The 18,251-nt window shown below is 37.7% G+C and overlaps 1 protein-coding gene across 1 annotated transcript in view; it reads right to left on the bottom strand.

The window, feature by feature from the left end:
- The window catches only part of SLC9A9 (solute carrier family 9 member A9), a 174,636-nt gene that overhangs the window by 26,779 nt on the left and 129,606 nt on the right, over positions 1-18,251 (bottom strand). Inside the window, exons 13-14 of the mRNA XM_062498885.1 lie at positions 17,589-17,637; positions 12,484-12,563 (exon numbers count right to left, since the gene is read on the bottom strand). Coding sequence (XP_062354869.1) covers positions 12,484-12,563; positions 17,589-17,637 — 129 coding nt within the window. The remainder of the gene's footprint in view (positions 1-12,483; positions 12,564-17,588; positions 17,638-18,251) is intronic.

Raw genomic sequence — 18,251 nt, 5'->3', positions numbered from 1 at the left:
GCAGTCATCAAAACTGCAGGTATTAAGGCATGGGATACAGAATCGCAGGAATCCAATAATCTCCTGACTGTGATAGATTGTAGCTCGTGAGAATTTGTCTGAGCATTGTTTGATAGTTACAGTTTTGTACACAGTAGCTCTAAAAAAATGTTCATTGCTGTGGAACTTACACCCGCCCCTGCAAGCAACGAGAATTCAAATGAATGGTAATGAGAATTGTTCATGCATCAGGAGAATAGAATGCAAGAAAAGTCATTTCTCTCCTGAAGCAGCTTGTCTCCTTGACTGTCAGAAGGAACGCATACCTTAGGAAATCAGTCTTTTCTTGTTAATTCCAGATGAAATGGCTCAAAAAGGTTTCTTCCAAGTGTTTTGACAGAAAGTACAGAGAAGGATAAGAGATCTATTCCTCTGATGCTTCAGCTGGAACTAACACAGGAAGTCTTTCTAAAAGAATATAGTGAGGGGGCTCCATAGTCAAAATGGGAGCTTACGCACTGTTATTGTCATACATAAGTTAAAATAAAACTTATACATCTGAACAACTCAAAATAAAAAGAAGGAAAATCTTGCTGAAACAGAAGCCTCTTAACAAGTGGAAGCAAGGACTTAGTCTTCTTGTCCAGTGCCTAGGAAAAAAAAGGGCTCACCAAGGTTGGTGCTGACAGCATACCTTATGAGAGGAATTCAGGAAGGTCCTCGTGCACCAAATGCAAAGCAAATAAGCATTTTAATTCAATCTGTCAAAATTAATTAGAAACAAGACTTAAAAAGCTCCTCACAATCAGATGAAGCATTAGCTTATTGATGTTAATTCCCATTCTGTTGTTGTGATAAACTGAGTCACAGCTATTTGCTTTGCAGCTGATGAACTCCTCTGCAGAAAGTTTGAGTAGAAAATATCTAGCTGTAGTGACAAGCCGTGGAGAGGGAGGCAAGGTCTTGCCAAGCTTCTGCTGCAGGAACCCCTTTCCCCCCCCCCCCCAGAGAGCAGCACACCTTTCAGGGAAAGGGGATGGGAGAAGGTCCCCAGTGTATCTTATGAGGAACTCCTGAGAAAGCACTTGTGATGCATTTGCCTTGAGCTTCTGAGCAGATCAGATGCACAGCTCCTTGCTGACAGCTGTATTTCATAGCCAAACTCCTTGATCTGCTCTGCATGTGCATTCAGGAGGCAGTAGCTCCAGCCTGGCACAGCTTTCACCTGTGGTTCTAGGTGCTAATTCCACTGCATGTGGAAGCAGAGCAGGCACAGGAACATTTGGGCTCATTTGTGTGGAGTGGACCTGCCCCTGTGTGCATGAAATCATATCCCAAACTCACTTGATGCCTTGTGTCAGGTCTGATCTGACCAGATCTGTAGGGATGCACACCCCGCTGCGTGCAGGGGTCTCATGCACTCTCAGAACTGCTGTATGAGGTTTGGTCCAGGACATGTCTATTGTGATCAGACCTGTCTGATATTAGGAAAATATTTTAAGCATGTCATTACTGAAATAGGTAGCAGATTATTATTCTGTGCTGTACAGGTGATAGATATGTTAATAGGGAAAGCCTGATAAAGCAAGCCCAAGACATCATGTTCATTTTGCAGTTGCACCCTAATGGAAGCATCCAAGTACTTATGCTTAAAAAATAGGATCTAGCTCTTCTATGTGCAAAAGTAAAGCTATCACCATAAATACATGGCTGTTTTGTTAAATCTGTAGCAACACAGCCTAAAGCAAAAACATAGGTAGCTGCACTTATTGCTATGTAAGAAGTTAAAGTAATAATGTATTTTTCACATATACTTTGTGGGCTTAGAAAAATCTGTGAACGTGCATAAAAGGAGCACAGTTGGCATTTTACCCTGTTAGGAATAAGCCACAAGTCATCTGCATTATTAGCCACTAATCTCCTTAGGTTCCTAATCATGTCCTGTGCGTGCTAAGAAGCAACCTGGACTAGGAAGAGACGTATCAAAGTGGTGGATGCCTTAGTATCCCTGTAATTTGGAAAGGGTTGTGAAGGTATTTCATTTCTGCCTTGTTTCCTAAAGTGACATGGTAAGTTAGCTGTCCTTGTACCATCCCTAACTCATTGAGACAGCAGCAAATTCAACCAAAAAACCCTCATGCTGCCAGGTGAGTTACTGGCTAGTTTCTTTACATAATAGCCTAGGTGTTAAACCACTGATCTGTGAAGGGAAAGATCAGGATTTTTGCTTCCTCTTACCCCAAGAGGGTTTGAAACACTTGTTTCTATTTCCTAAAAATATCCTAGCAGGCATGGTAGAGATCAGCCTGTGTTGAGGCTATGTTTTCTCTCCTTAATCCTCCTTCTGAGGTTGTATTGTTTTGTAGGTGAGAATAAGAGTTGGAGAAATGAAAGTAGAATATTATTATATTCAATGTAAATTTGTTATGTTTTAATATTATTTTTATTTTTTCCTTATATTTAAAAATCTAAGGTGTTACTGAATTGACAATCAAAGATAACTAAATATAATGGTGTTTTTACATTGCCTCTTTAAATTTGTGTGGGAAGTTAATGAACAGTCTGATCCAGAGCTGTTTTATCTGGATTTTCATGGATCATTAACAAACAGCATTTTCTGCATCACACAAAATGTAAGTCTCCAGCTGAGCTGGAAAAACCAAGACCTAATGTCCAATCACAATCTTTAATCACTGCAGTTCCCACTGATACTTGCCAAGATACAGAATATCAATAGTAATTTAGCTATGTCATAGCAGCCTGGATGTATTTATTTTTTACTACTGAGTTTTAAGCAAATGGGAATGAACCTCACATCCAGTCATTTGTGCAGCAAGTGTAACCATCTTTTATGCATTTGAAACTTTTGGATGCCTGCAGTACATGAAAAGCACTCTATGGGTACTTGCATTATTGCATATTTCATTATAATGTAATTCTGTATTAGATATTCTATTTATGCTGAATCCAAAAATAGTTCATGCTGTGTAGCAATGCAAATTTCAGTGAATAATCCACAAAGAATTTCAAAGCCTTAACCATTTTTGACATGCACTATTCTGTATCTTTAATGAGGACTCAACCTTTGAACAAATTATACTGGTCTTTTTATGAATAAAAACCATTTTTGTGCTTTCCAATTAAAGAACAGTCTATCACTTCTTATCTTAATGATATTGGAAATATTAGGGGTTATTGTTACTGCTCAAAATTCCTCTGCTGTTCTATCAACAGCAGAAGTGTAAATCAGGTTTCTGCACTTGAAGGCTGTGCCCCCCTTCCCACCAGACAGCTGATCACCAGAGAATGGGACAGCACCAGCAGTTTCATGGCCAAGGCTGTATAGGATAGTGCAATAGCTGAGGAAAAAATCCACCTTCTTCATACTTCATCTCAAGGAATCCAACTTAAACTAAGGCAGAATGAAGGGAATTTCCCACAGCGTGGGAAAACGGTGGATATGAATAGGGATGCTTTTTTAACCTGGAGTATCTAAGACTCAAGACCCTGAAGCCAAAGGAGTGCAAAGTACAGTCTCCTGTGCTGTGTGAGCCCAGACTGCAGGGCTGTACTCAGGGATGTTCTGTTGGTGTGCCAGGAGCAAAATGAAATAAAGGGGGAACTTCCTCTTGAACTATTTAAGAGATGTTGCAAAACTGGGGCTTTCTACTTTTTAAAATAGATAGCACTGATCAGAAGTTTGCTACTAAGGATAGAATAAATAACAATTTACTGACTCAGTTCAGAAAATCAGCAGCTTGCTTTTAGCAAATTGAATAAAACATTCCCTATGAACTCCTAATGAACAAATAGCAAAGCACCCCAAGTCTGTCAGCACTAGGAATTTTTTAAAATTTGAATATGATTTTACTATTCATAGCACAACTCTGTTCAGTACACAATTACATGGAAGAACAAAATTAAAAAAAAAAACTATAGAATTGTCTGCCTAAATAAGACATCCCTTGCAATACTTTTAAATATGCATTTAAGAGATGAAAATTTTTTTTTTTCTTTGGGCATAAAAGCATAAGTTAAAAAACTTGAAAATAATCAGATAAAAATACTTATTCCATTCCTTCACGTATTTAAGTATGCATTTCAAGAACCTTGTATTATAGTGTTAGATGAAAGACAGCCTTTGTCTTGGGACTTTTACATCCTCTGACAATAGTTGAAGTGAGCTAGTCAGATGTGAAGATCTGCTGCAATACCTCATGCAAACTTGTAGTCAGCCCTGTATCAGTGTATTCATTCCTCTGATCTATCCTCTCCACCTTTCCTTGGCATCCCCTTGAGAAGAAGAGCTGAATTAAGAACTGGGACTAAGACTGGGTGATTCACATCTCTCTGAAAGCAGGATGATGTTCATATTCTAGTGAATCATGTGCCTATTTCAATATCAGAAATAGAAAATGGCTCTTGAGTTTCTCTGCTGCCAAAAATGGCTTCATTTTGAATTGCTGATTGCTGGAGTGCTCTTAAAATTAGAGGCAAAAAGTTTTTTTTTCCTCACATATTTGCCTCAGCCTTAGTGGTGGTGCTTTGTTAGGGTGCTAGAGTAGTTTAACTAAACTTGAAGCTATCATAGCCAACACAAACTAATGGGACCAATTGTGCTTTGTCTAGAGCAGCCACCTAAAATGGAGAGGATTCCAATAATACAGACCAAGCTTCCAAACAAGATTTGTATGGAGGGTCTTTTTCATACCTACTTGAAGGCACTGGAACCTATCATTGACTTTACAAGGAGTTTGCACCCAGATATTAACTTTCTGTAAAAGTGTTCAATTCACCAATATTTTTTTTCTGATGGAAAATCATTAATGTGCTCTTTGCCATTCCTGATTGATAACTTTAATCATCCTGATTCCTTTAGTCTCACAGCTTTTGCCGGAATACCGCTGTAATTTAACATTAATAACAGCCCCTTACTAGGAAGTATTACCAATTTCTTGGCTAGGTGATGTTATATTTAGCAATATCTTGCTGTGACAATTGCTGCTGTGAAAGAAGTGCCATTTATAGCTGGTATTACAGATGCTGCTGGCATTCCAGTATACATTAAATGTCTGGAAACACAACAGTGGAAGTTACACATGCAGAAGAACCCTTTAAAACACTTTAGATGTACTGCAAAGTAACTTTTTGCATGTACAGAGGTGCAAATGAAATAATGAGAGACTTGAAAGAGGGATTTAAGTTATGCTTGATTAAATCTGTGCTATAAGCTTCTGGTACTCTTATATCATACTTGGGTCTCTTGGGTGCTATTAACTATTGTCAGCCAACAAACTATAATTTCATGCTTGAGTGTACTAATGTAAGCCTAGGCTTCTGCTTCTTTGTACAGTCAGCCTTCAGTTTGCTGTAATAATAAAGTGAGAAGGGGAGGGAAATAAAGAATTGTCACACAGAATGATAATACTTATCAGTAAAATCAGATACTAGGATGGTTTAAACTATAATTTGTTTGGGTCAATAAGCTGAGTCCATTTACTTCACTAAGCTGTAGATAAGCTCCAAGTTTTATATTTTCATTTGACAGGTGCTGTAACAGGTAGCTATGCAGGTAGAAGTAAGCTGCAGAACTGGAAGGTGTTTTTTGTTTGGTTTGGTGTTTTTTGTTTTGTTTTTATTTGATTTTTTTAAAAGTGGATTTCTACTGGGAAGACTAAAGTGTATTTCCTCTATGAGCAGTTTTGTTTTTAAATTAAATCCAGTATGGGATGATGTTTGTGATCTCTGTCTACTGCAGGTTCTAATTATTTTAATTTATTACATGAAAGAAAGTGATACAGTTGCATAAAGAGCCATGTACTTGTACTGGGTCACCTAGAATCTGTGAGAAGTCTGTATTCAGCTGAGGTCCTTGCTATGAGAAATTCAGAGAACAGCACACACAAAAAGTATCATATGTCATGTGAGCCAGGATGTTGCATAGAAAAGTTGGTAATTCTAAGCAATTGTCCACAGTAACCTCTAGGTCAGGTTCTGCCTTTGCTATGCAAAACTTTAAAAAGAAAATCAATGAGCATTTGATGGAAAGAACAGAAAACCAGGCCCAGCATCTGCGATGGATGACAAGGATTTGGTAAGAGCTTCCAGAAAAGCACTTCCCTGCTCCTCAGACTGCAACAAAGACATGTTCTCCTCCACTTGTCCCATCCCTGCATTGCTTAACCATTATTGTGAACTTTGATTTTTTTAAAAAAAATCCCATGAAGTTTCTTCCATATGACTATATCTTCCTTTAAAGGCAAAAGCACTGCATAGTACTTTGAAGGCTTTAAAGAAATTGAGAAGTTTGGTACAATGGCTTTGTTACCAGTGAAGTAATACCTTTGGCAAAAAAAAAAAAACCTTCAGTTTGCTAAGAACAACTTAGTGTTTTTATTCTTTTGTGCAACTTTAAGAACTAAAATTAGACTATGAAAAATAAACTGATTTTTCTATAGTTTTTGCTTGTTGTTTTCTCCCCAATTTAATGTTTTTGTTTGTTTTTGTTTTAAACATGTAAACAGGCATTTCTGCAATGTACTGAATCTTAGTGTCAGGATGAAAGGTCTAAATAGCAAAAATTCAAGCTTTATTTCCTTTTGATTATATTTTGTGGAAACAAAATACCTGAAGCTCCCTTATTGCAGGATTGTGGTGAGGAATGGATAGGCTTGGAAATTTACATTTTTTTAATAAATATTTCAATAAATTATCATGAATAATCTTTGTGTCTCTCCATACAATCTAACTGTGAAAAGGCTCATATGTCAAATATTGTAAAAAACCCAAGGATTTTAAATTTAATACTTTGTATTTAATTTTGCATTTGTACTTGTTTAGTAATTTTTCATTGTAAAAAAAAATACCTGGACATGAATGAGACTTTAAAAGAATTGATATGAGAGAAACTTTACAAATGAGAATGATTTTGCTTGGTCATTCAGTACAAATTGTTTCAGAATTATTTATCAAGGTTTCCTTCTGTGAATGGAGGACAGACTGAGGTCACTTATTATTCTGGTTAATAATTAGCCATGTTTATTTATTAAGTTAATTTGCAGAGTTTCAACAATCCTGTGTCCTTGAAAGGGTCAGGTAATACTACCAAAGCAGCTATGCTGACTATCTGTGCTGTAGAAAGAACAATGAGCTTTTCCTAGATCATGTGTTTGAAAATGTCTTTTGGGAATGAGCTTCGAACCAAGTCCAGGCAATTGTTTCTAATGATAAAATACCTTCTGGGGACCATCCCAGAACTACTGAGGTTTGCACTGCTTGAGGAAGCCTCATGATACAGTCAGCTGCTTTTGTCGTGCTCATGAGATCTACTGTAATTCATTTACTGTGGTTTTTGCTTTCCTCTCTGCTTTTATGATCTGCTTTTAACACCTGCAAAGCTGATTCCTGGGCTCTCTTGGCATTTCTGTGCCATGCTGGCTACCTTTCCTGCCAGCCCATTGTGCAGCAGTGCTTCTGTGGTACCTGGCTTGGCTTGAGCTGTGTTATCTCTAATGCTGCTTTGGTTCATGATTGGACTGAATTGTCTCTTAGATAAATTATTTTCTGTTTGAAAACTGTGTAGCAAAGTGAGTTTCTGGGCCAGAACTAGGAGCCTATGTGCTATTTTGCTGTTTTCACTGAAGTGCTAAAAGAAGAATAAATCAGAATATTGGTAATTAAGAGACTTTTAGTTCTCCAACAGGTAAAAGAAAACAGTGAGCACATGCATGCTTTTAGGCTCTTCCTTGCATTTTCCTTCCAAAGATGTCTGAGATGAGAGTGACAAGCCAGCCCAGAAGGAAAATTCAGCTGAAAAGACCACAAAATGCTGAGTTTGTCTTTGCCAGTTCACCTCAGGATGCACTTTTGCTTTTAGTAGGTTTTCCATTTTCTCCCAGGCACAGACTAGTACTTATCTTACTCAATAGTCAGCCATTATGTCTGTTTTATCCACATACAAAGCACAGGAGAAATAAAATGATAGGTGCCCTGATAAGGAGGATAAACTTTTGAAGCCTACGAATAATGCAATTCCTTTTGGCTGAGGGATTTCAGGCAAGTGCAAAGGACACAGTTTTTTGTGGTTTTTTTTTTTTTTTTTTTTTTTTTTTTTTTTTTTTTTTTTTTTTTGGCCAAACTAAAAGGCATGAATGTGAATGATGGATGACTGCAGTTTAAGCAGAAACACTTTTAGGGGTTACTTTACAGAGAATTGTCTCACTCTGTCCCAGACACCTGCTTCTATTCAGTGTAACTTAGTGCTAATTCCCGAGATTGAAAAGAAATCTGTATAGAAGGAAAAAGCTCTCCTCCCTCTGCTTTCCAGGTATCAGTATGTGTGAACCATTCAGAAAGCAGAGTTTTGTGCAAAGCTAGGCAGCTCCTCTGTTCTTTGGCAGCTTGGGGTAGTACCAAGGGTGCAGGAGGCTGGTCATTGCAATACTCCTAGAAGCCATCCCAGCCAGCTGGCAGCAGTCACAGTCCCTCTCCTGCCTCCCTCTGGCCCCTCACCTATGCCAGAGATAGGCAATCTTGGTGCCCTGGGCAGGTTATTCTTGGAAGGCCACATCATGTGCAGTGCCATCCTCACCCCTTTGCCACAAAAATATGATTAGACTTTGCTGCAGGTGGGCCCAAACCTGTCTTGCACTTTAGCACATACAAAGTATTTAAAGAAACTTACCATGCACTTGATGTCTCTGTCCCTCTTCCTTCTCTTCTTGCTTTCTTCTGTTCAATCTTGCATGTTTTCCTGTTATGCAGTAACTATTTTGTTCTCAATGCAAGTTTCAGTGTGTACTACCAAAGTACGTGTCCCACAACACAATGTGGGCTTCTTCTTATGAAGATGGTGAACATTTCTATTCAGAAATATCTTGGTGTATGCATTGCACTCTCCTTTTCTCATCTTCAATTTTCATTATTTTTGCATTATTTTTGTGTTTTAGTGAAGCAATGCTAAGTCCTTCCTTCTCACTATAAAGCATGAGAAGCTGGGGGAAAATTGTAGTTATCTTCTTGATGGATGCTACAGAGCAACCAGCAAGAGCAAGAATGCCCCCACTTGAGGAAGCAAGAATTAGGTGGATTCTGGGAGACCATGAATCCTTAGCAGATGAAGAGCCTTGTATAAAATTACATGAATCCATAAATTATTGCAGAGTTTAGTCTAGAGTAGCTGGTAAAACAGGTGAAGGTTGCTTGCAAGATGCTTTTATTGCACTAATTTCCCTTAAGTTTTAGAATTGTAACTAGGATTCTAGGCCTGTGTAAAGGAGGAATTCCAGCTCTAGTGAGGTATAAAATGTCTTAGGACTATGCAGGATATTTGTGAGAGTAAGGAAGAAAGGAGACTGGGACTGAGCAGAGGTAAAAGCAAATTGCTCTTAGCTGAGAGCTAAGTTAGAACTTTTTTTGAGGTTGCTGTGGAATGGGAACATTTTGCTTGCCATTTGCCTGAGCTCTGCCTATATACACGCAGACTTGTGCCCTTGCAGGATGAAATTTCCACCTACTCATTCATTTGTTAGTTAAACTTGCCACATCTGCTTTGAAAAAACACAGCAGTTTAAAGATGTCTATATAATGCCAGACTGTAAATCTGTGATGTCTCTTTTTCCCCGATAAATTCTTGAAAAAAACCTTTGTTTATTCCCTTGCTTTCTCACTAGCCTTCAGTAGGATATTATGGCTTCAAATGGTGTAATGCAATGTAGGCTGTAAAAACAAAAACTGACTCACTGGAAGTTGCCCTCTGTCAGATGCAAGTATTTTATTTTGCATTTTTCTTGTTTAAATTATTGAGATGAAAATCCAAAAAGATAACTCCATGTACTAAAATGATCTGCTCTGCTTTTTTGTTATTTCAATATTAACATTTCTTAGCCTAGATTTTAGAGAAGTATATGTTTTTCTTAGATATCAATACCTGATTCAAAGAAACTTTTGCTGAAAGAATACAATCCTCATTGAACCCATTTGGCTCTGGATAAGGCTCCTGATGTTTCTTTCAGAATAAAATTAAAATGTGATTCTCAAACAGAATTGCAGGGATTTTTTGCATAGTTCTACCCTAGCATGGCATGTTGCCATTGCTTGAGATGACTGAACTAATTGGAAATCATTCATAAAGACAGCAAGGAACAGCACAACTTTTTGATTTCCTTAGTGATATTTCCTCCCTCTCGCTTTCCTCCTGTGAAATAATAGGCATAAGAGATGTTATTGCCAGAAGAGTGGGTAGATTTGTGTTAATGCCTAAGAGCAAACGTCAAACTATAGAAATCTCAGAGTCTTGTGTGCTTTCCAAGTATGTGAACAGATAGGTTATAAGTTTGCTGCATATTTTCTTTGAAAACTTTATTGTAATCCTCTCTGCAATCTTGTACTGGGGACAAGTACTATGCTACATGACAATTTCTTCTTCTAAATTTAGCAACGTGGCTTTATAACATTAGGCAGGGAAAGGCAAAAGAAAGTTTGGGTGGATAATTTTTCTCTCCTCAAAAAGAATGTCTTTCAGAAATAGTCATACCAAAGAAAAGCTTAGAGCTGTGAGTCACAGCATTAGTGGGTTGAACTATGACTCCATGCAGGAATATGGGCATACACTTTCAGGATTAGTGAAATGTAGATGTATTACTTGTGATAAATATATATTTTGGGGTAATGGCACAGCTATAATCTCCGAACATCTGAATTCTAAAGAAAGATTATGGCTTGACTGGTAGTGAGACTGACATAAATAAATGTCTTCTTTAAAAAATTACTATTTTTTGAAAATCACTTAAAATATTTTCTTGAAATGCAAAGGACATAGAAACTAGAATTTCTAGAATAAAGCATCAGGTACCCATTTTCAAGACCTCTACCATACAGATAATCTCTAAGAATTCTGATGCCTTCTACAGACTTTTCATTTTACATGTACTGCTGTCTGACTTTTTCATATTGATTTCTCTTTCCCTCTTCTGCCTCTGTCCCTTGTTTTCTATATCTGCTCTTGTTCTCCTTCATGTCTTTAATTCATGCTTCTGTCTTACTCCTGCCTTCCACATTTTTTGCTTGCTCTTTTAAATTTTTTTTATAATCTTCAGAGGAAAAACTTCCCCTTCCCCTCACCCTGTTCATCTGTTCCTTTTGACTTAGAGTTTCTAGGATATACCACCACCCCAGGCTATTTCTTCTGAAATAGGGATGGTTAAAGACAGTCGTGTTGGTACTCAACAGTAACATTTAAACATATTTTCTCACTTCATATAACATTTACCTACTAAGTCTATGTATTCTTCAAGAATTATCCGAGGGAAACATTTTAATGCCAAGTGCTTTTTGGCCTTTAAAATTGCTCGAGTAGATGAATTAAGGAAAAACATCAATTTTTAACCAAAAAAGATGTTTTTCCATCAAAAGTCTGTTTGAAGGATAACTTCAGTTGAGCTCTGCAAGGAAGTTGTATTCCTGAATAATTATGTTTTATCAGCTGAAATATTTCATTCTAGTTTTCTGCAGCTGGTATCAGGAGAAACACATGCAGCCTGAACATTCATTTCTGCTCAGTAGTGCAGGGTGACTTACCAATAGATTTGCTGTTGGATAATGGAGACAGTATTGGTAGGGCTTTGCCTGCTCAGCTCCTGAGCTAGGATGCACAGAAATCAGCAGGTGAGTTTCTGTTATATTCACTGTGCATCTCTGTTAAAGGCTTAGGGTGGGATTGTTACTGTGGGATCTCACTGACAGCTATGCAAAGCCTGTGCAGACTCAGTTTAAAATGACAATAAATTAGAATGGTAGAGTTTACAATTTTTTACAGGCGTTAGAGTCAGAGTGTATGTTCTGCCTTGGCTTAGGGAGGATGTTCTTTGATCACTTAAAATATTTTCTTGAAATTCAAAAGACATGGAAATCAGACTTCCTGGAATAAAGCATCACTCACTTGTATTCAAGGTCTGTACTCCACATGCCTCAGTAGGAATGTGAATAAAAGCACGAAGGCTCGGGAACCCAGGGATCAGGAAGCATGAGTTTCAGCAAAGTCCTGGGAGTTTTCATAATGGATGCATCTTTCTGTGTTTTATTAGGGGTGTGGGTAAACTACTGTTGTCTTAGTTTTTCCTTAGGTAGCTTTCTGAGTATATAGTCAGGGCAGCAGGCATTTGGCTGCTTCTGGCTCCAGTTTCCTGGTTTCCCCAAACACAGAATCTACACCCTATCTAAATAATGATTGGATTGGTTTTATCCAGGAATTTAAGAAGGTTAGTTAATTAAAATGTATTGTCTATATTCTATAGCTCCGAGCTCCTTAACTTCTTCCCTCTCACCATAGCCTCAGTCATGGCTGGACCTTCTGCTGCTTTGGACTTGCAAAATTTCTACTCCTTAGGAACACATTAAAATATACTTATTTTGGTTTTTAAAAGTATAATAATTTTTGATTCTTGAATACTTTGAAAGCAAATTGTAGTGCAACTTTCATGCATGGTTTATAACAGAAAAGGATACTTGTGGTCAAAGCCATACCATATTCTGAACAGCCACGCACTCTCAGCTTTGGTTGTATTTTTATCCAAGTTAGATGTACTCTGCAAAATAAATGAATGATTGAAGTGAGAAGCATTTTTAGAAAATAAATAAAACATGGAGTTCTGATATGAAAATTACATGTCAGACCAAATTACAATTAACTGCACTTTTTTCTTTAAATTTAAAAAGCTTTGTTGCCGCACAAATGTCATCTCTGTGAGTTCAGGAGAAAATTGGCTCACACAGCACATTTCTCATTGCTGCACTCATTGCAAGAATATAGCATTTACTTTTATGAATTATTCCAATTTTTTTAAACAGTTGAGAGTGCTGTACTCTAAGATCAATAAAATCATATCTTGATTTAATTACTGTTGTGGGATTCCTTCAGTTTACCCCTACAAGATCAGAGGCTGATTGTGTATGTTTAACAAAATGTCTTTCCCAAAGGAATTGAGATATTCTAGTAACTAGGACAGTCCTTTCTACACTTCTTTCCAAGAGGAGGGGAACATGAGTTAAACTTAAAAGGCTCAAAATACCTTTTCCATTCTGCAAGCTAATTCTGTGACATGCTGCACAGGTAGAGAGGTGGACTATACTTTTCCTCAGAATCATACTCTGGAATAATAAATTAGGAACAGTTATCTGTACAAAGACAGCCAGTTTGGTCATACTCTAGGTATCACATCAGTAATAGTGGAAGAATTACTAGCAAGATGAAATTAGGAATGGGATGGCCAGTTCTCTACGGATACTCAACTGTTGTTTTTGTTTTTTGGTAAGTTAGGTTAGTTTAAATGAGAATATTTTTCCTTATGCAGTTTTAAACCAGTTAATCTGTTAATTTTAATGTTTCAATCTAATAATATATTATCTTATTATAGACTAATATGCACGTAAATTGGCTGATGATAATATCAATGGTCTGACCCTCAAAAAGAGTAAGTTCTATTTCCAAGGCAATCTGCTCATGGGATCTTTGGAACAGTGGGAACATTGATGTCATTGAGTTTTGAATGAAGTTAGACAGAATCGATGATGTAGCTGTTCTGATTTTGCTGATGTGGTCACACTGAACATGCAAATGCACCAAATAGAACAAATATTATTCTTGGGATCTGTTTCCTTGTTCACGGAGCTGAGTATTTTAGCAACTCTTCCCAGTAGCTGGGGAAGCTGGGGTGGCAGGGGTAGAGGACTGTACTAATCCCTACCTGAGCAGCAGAAAACTCTTCCAAGCTCTAAAGATCTAATAGTGCATTTTGGCAAGATAAGACTAGGAAAAGGGTTGAAAGACTTAGGAAGGAAGTGTGATTGTAGGTAAAATCTGTGTTAGTCAGTACAATAAGAACACTGAATAATGGAGAGGGAAGGACTTGAGCACAAAGGGGCAGAGATGAGGAAAAGGAGACATGGAAATAAACATATTGTGCAGTGGGTTACTCATGTGTGGTGCAGAGGACAGCTTGTTAAAAGCACGGTGAGCTCTGTAAAAGGCCTGTGTCCTTTGTTTGAATAGCAATGCTGTTGTTAATTCCTCTTTCCAAACTCATTGCACCCCTCACTTCCTCTTCAGGAAAAATTTTTCCTTGTTCAGGAACAAGAATTGGTCCTGTATGAAAGCAGTGGAAGATGTCTACACAAGGGTATAATCCCCAAGGGTTTTCTGGTCCTGACCTGGGCCTTCTTTTACTTCAAGTTTGGCGTGTGTTGCACGTTCCTGCTTTTGCATGTGAAATCTGTGTTGTGTTATCAGCTTTTGTGGGAATCTGAGTGGTTATTAGGAGTGCAGCTCTTGCAGAAACAGTACAAGGGATGACAGGAGAGGTTGGTGTGAATGTTTCAGGGCTCTTGCAGATCCTTGGATCTTATTCTGGATCCTATGATTTTAAAAAGTAACTTTTCAATTTCCTTACAGTTCAGGGAGGCAAAAGTAGGGGAGACAGTACTCTATCTTTTCCAGCAATTTTCTCTCTGGGAAGTGAAAATGCCAAAGTTTCTCACATCTCTTCTTCCATATGGGAATTGCCCATATGGAGATTACTCTCATTAGTCCTTGCAATAAATTCACCAACCAGCTGGCAGATGAAACTGATGAGAACAGGGTAACTAAGATGTAGGGATAGTTAAATAAACTATGCAGATTAGTTTGAGAGATGATATTTATAAGTATTTTGCAGGCTATTTTGTTTTTCTTCTGAGGTCAATAGCTCATCTACATTTCTCCTTATGTGCTTGCAGAAAATGTACTTACCCTCTCTCAACTGAAGTTAACATAGCAGAATTTGATATACATAAGCCATCTGAATGAAATATGCTATTGACTGTCTTTTAAAATGTGAATTTAGTTAAATAGCTCACTGCCATAAGGCTTTTGCCTTTTTAAAATACACCAACTTTATAACTCTGCTTAGTGATTGTGTCCTGCATTGTGCTGTTCAGCATTAGCTTTTGGTGCTTATATACTGAATATACATTATATGCAGCAAAGTGTTTTTTTACATACTATTTTCTGCACAATAATATATATTATTTTATTATGTATTATGTAATTTCTTTCAGAGCTAAGTAATGACAGCCCATCAATAAGTGAATGGGTATGAATATGAGGTTACTTGTTTATCCTTATGCTGTGGTAGGGATTTAAAGATGAATTTAAGGGTGGCAAGACAACTGAAACTGAGATATGCTTTTGATATATCACGGTATGTGAAGTGCAGATGTTAATTACCCATTAAAAGGCTCTAAACCTTTTCTAGGGAAGGAGCTCTGGGTTCCAGGTCTTACAATTTGAACTGGAATTTGCTGCCAGCTGACTGCCAAAATTATTGGTTCAGGTAGCCCAAAACAGAACATAATCAGAAGTTTAGAAATAACTGTGTACATAGAATTATCCAATAGATCAAATCTCTTCACAGAAAATTGAACTTTTGGGAGGCAAAGGAAGGAAAGAAGGGAGATAAAAACGAAAAGGTAAGGAAGGAAAAGGGTTTTGCAGTCATACAGCTGGTATTGTATCTGACGTAGTAGCCATGAGGTGGAAGGTCTTTAAGGTTTACTCTAACCCCCCCCAAAAAAAAATCTAGGTATGGTTACAGAAACAGAAAGGTTCCCAGAGCAAGGTACCCATGTCCTGGTAGTTAGAGTGGTCACAGAAGAGCTAAATTCAAATGTCAGTAGCAGACCTTGTAGCTTTCCCATTCTGGCTGAGTACTCTGAGCAGGGAGAAGCCTCAAGCCTTCTTTTCCATTAATTTTTGCTCTCTTTTAAACATCTTGCTCTTGAAGATATTTCCTTCTTATTTCTGGTACAATCTTCCCTGAAGCTTCAATTAACAGCCCTGAGAGTGGGCACGGTTTAAAGTTCATCTGGGCAAGAGCTTTAAGTGTCAGTGGGAGGTGCTGACACCTGACATGTTATTTGTGCAGGGATAGAGGTGTAGGAAAATGAACTGCTTCCACTGTGAAAACACAGCAACATAGGAAGAAAATAAGAAGTAATGCAAGGTAAACTAAATGAAAATAGCGTTTTGGAAATAAAGGGAAAGAAAAGAGGAAACACAGGGGAAGAAGAGGAATGAGAGAGAGATATGAGATGAAAGAGAAAATTAGAAGAAACAACCTGACTTTAGTAACTATGATAGGTACAGAGAGTGCTACAGAGAATGCAGCAAAGACCTGAATTACTAAAATATTGAGATGTCCAATATAAAAAAAAAGTCAGACAAATGAAAATAAAATACCATGAGAGGGGGAAAAATAATCAGAACAGCAAAACTATTTTCCAAGGTATAAAATAGTACTATAAGGAATGCTGAACTGGACATGATAGGGCATGAAAAGTGCTATATTTATTTACACCTTGTCTATTGTATTGCTCAGCTGTGTCAGGAGAGATAGGTGTTAATTCACAGACCACGGCTGGGACACTGGATGTGTTACTGTTGTAAATAAAAATTATTATTTTCAGTGGAAGAATGAGAAAATTAGGTACCTAATTAGAAGAAGAATTAGAATGCCTCTGAAGAAATCAGGTTTTGGCAAAACATGCATTCAATCAATTTTATGCTGCATTCTGCATTCCCTGATCTTTGATAATTCATGAGTGCTGAAAAGCAGAAAATTTCTGCAATTCTGTATTTCTATACTCCAATTAAGAATAGACTTAAGAATTTGGACAGAGGCATTGCAGGAATTCCTACCAAAATGCTTAGGAAAGTGAATGTAGCATGAGACTTCTCAGACTCAGAATAAAACAGTGCCTTGCCATGGTGCAATGAAGGGTTATGCTAAACCTTTATGAACAGTGACTGGGCTGTAAAATGAAGATAGAGCCAGTGTGAAAAATACTGTCTTTCCTTCTTTTAAAAGAAACATTAGGATAATTAGGCACCTGAATTCTACTTGTTACAATGAAAATTGAGATTCACCTTATGTGCCTTCAGATATGTGTAAATGTGTGTTAGGAATACTCAGTATATAAGATATATTAAAGCTTTATATTTTCAAATGGATAAAGTATCTTGTATTTTCCTCAGCTTATTTTCTACATTTATGTTATTGTTGGATGATTTAAATTTCAGTCCCAGTTGTGTTGCCTGAAAAGGTGCACAGGATAGTATCACCAGCATTAGGCACTTGTTTTTGTTTTGGCACCTTGTCAGCTGTACTGTGGCTTCTGCTCAGTCCCACTGCTCTTCCACTCACCATGCTGAGCCACAGGTCATGTCTCTGTGCATTGACTCTGCAGATTTCTCCGGCTGCTGCAGGCAGTGCTGCATTTGAAACTGCACCATACATATATGACAAAAACTGCAAGGGCACAGAAGAACAGCTGCAGCTTGTTCAGGAGCCCCCTTTAGAGGTTTCAAGTTCACAGTGTACTTAGGCTTCCGTGTGAAAAATAACTGAAAAATATTTTCATACACCTGACCTACTAGAATTGAATATTACACATTTTCCTTTTTAATTCTGAGGGATTAAACATTGTTCTGAGATGTCTCACTTCCACAGATGCAGCCATGATCTGCCAAACATTGAACACTTTTAAATTCAGCATGTATGTCCAAAAGCCTGACATACCTGGCTCGCAGCTTTAGCTTTCAGATCTTCATCTGGATCTACGTCAACTCTGTAAAAAAAACCAAACCTGAGCACATATGGTAATGATCTGATGTACGTTAGACAGCTTTGAGTGTAAAAACGTTTCTTGTGTCACTCATTTCCTACTAGGTGAGAAATGAGGAGAAGAGCTGGAAAAACATTAGGATCACTTTTTAAATTAAGGAACTTCTGAAGTTTTTAGAAAACTTAAGATGCCTTGTAACTGCCACTCCTAACACCTGAGACATCTTTATCCTGGCTCTGATGCGTCTCTGGGGAGAGACAATCAAGCTGTTAACCTGTGCTAGGAAATCCTTAATTGCTGACAGAAGAGCAGAGATGAGGTACTGTAGTTGGTAGTGGAGGATGGGATTACAGAACTCCAGTGAATCTTGACTGCTGAATTGTGGATCTCTCTAAACACTTGGAAAAGGCTTTACTTGGCACACCAGGTACAAGGAAGCAACCCAGAATGGAGAGGAGACTGCAGTGAGTGATGCGAGTGAGTGATGTGCAAGATGATGATAACCTAGGTGGCATTTCCCCATCCCATATGGATGGGAAAAAAAGTAAAATTGGCTGTTTAAAGGGGTGTGGTGGAAGAATTGACATATTTTGATTATGGCTGATAGTAAGAGCTGA

The sequence above is a fragment of the Cinclus cinclus genome, chromosome 10, assembly GCF_963662255.1.
Source record: "Cinclus cinclus chromosome 10, bCinCin1.1, whole genome shotgun sequence".
Classification (NCBI taxonomy): Eukaryota; Metazoa; Chordata; class Aves; order Passeriformes; family Cinclidae; genus Cinclus; species Cinclus cinclus.
The sequence above is the reverse complement of the archived record's forward strand: the minus strand, read 5'-3'. Positions and strand labels throughout refer to the sequence as shown.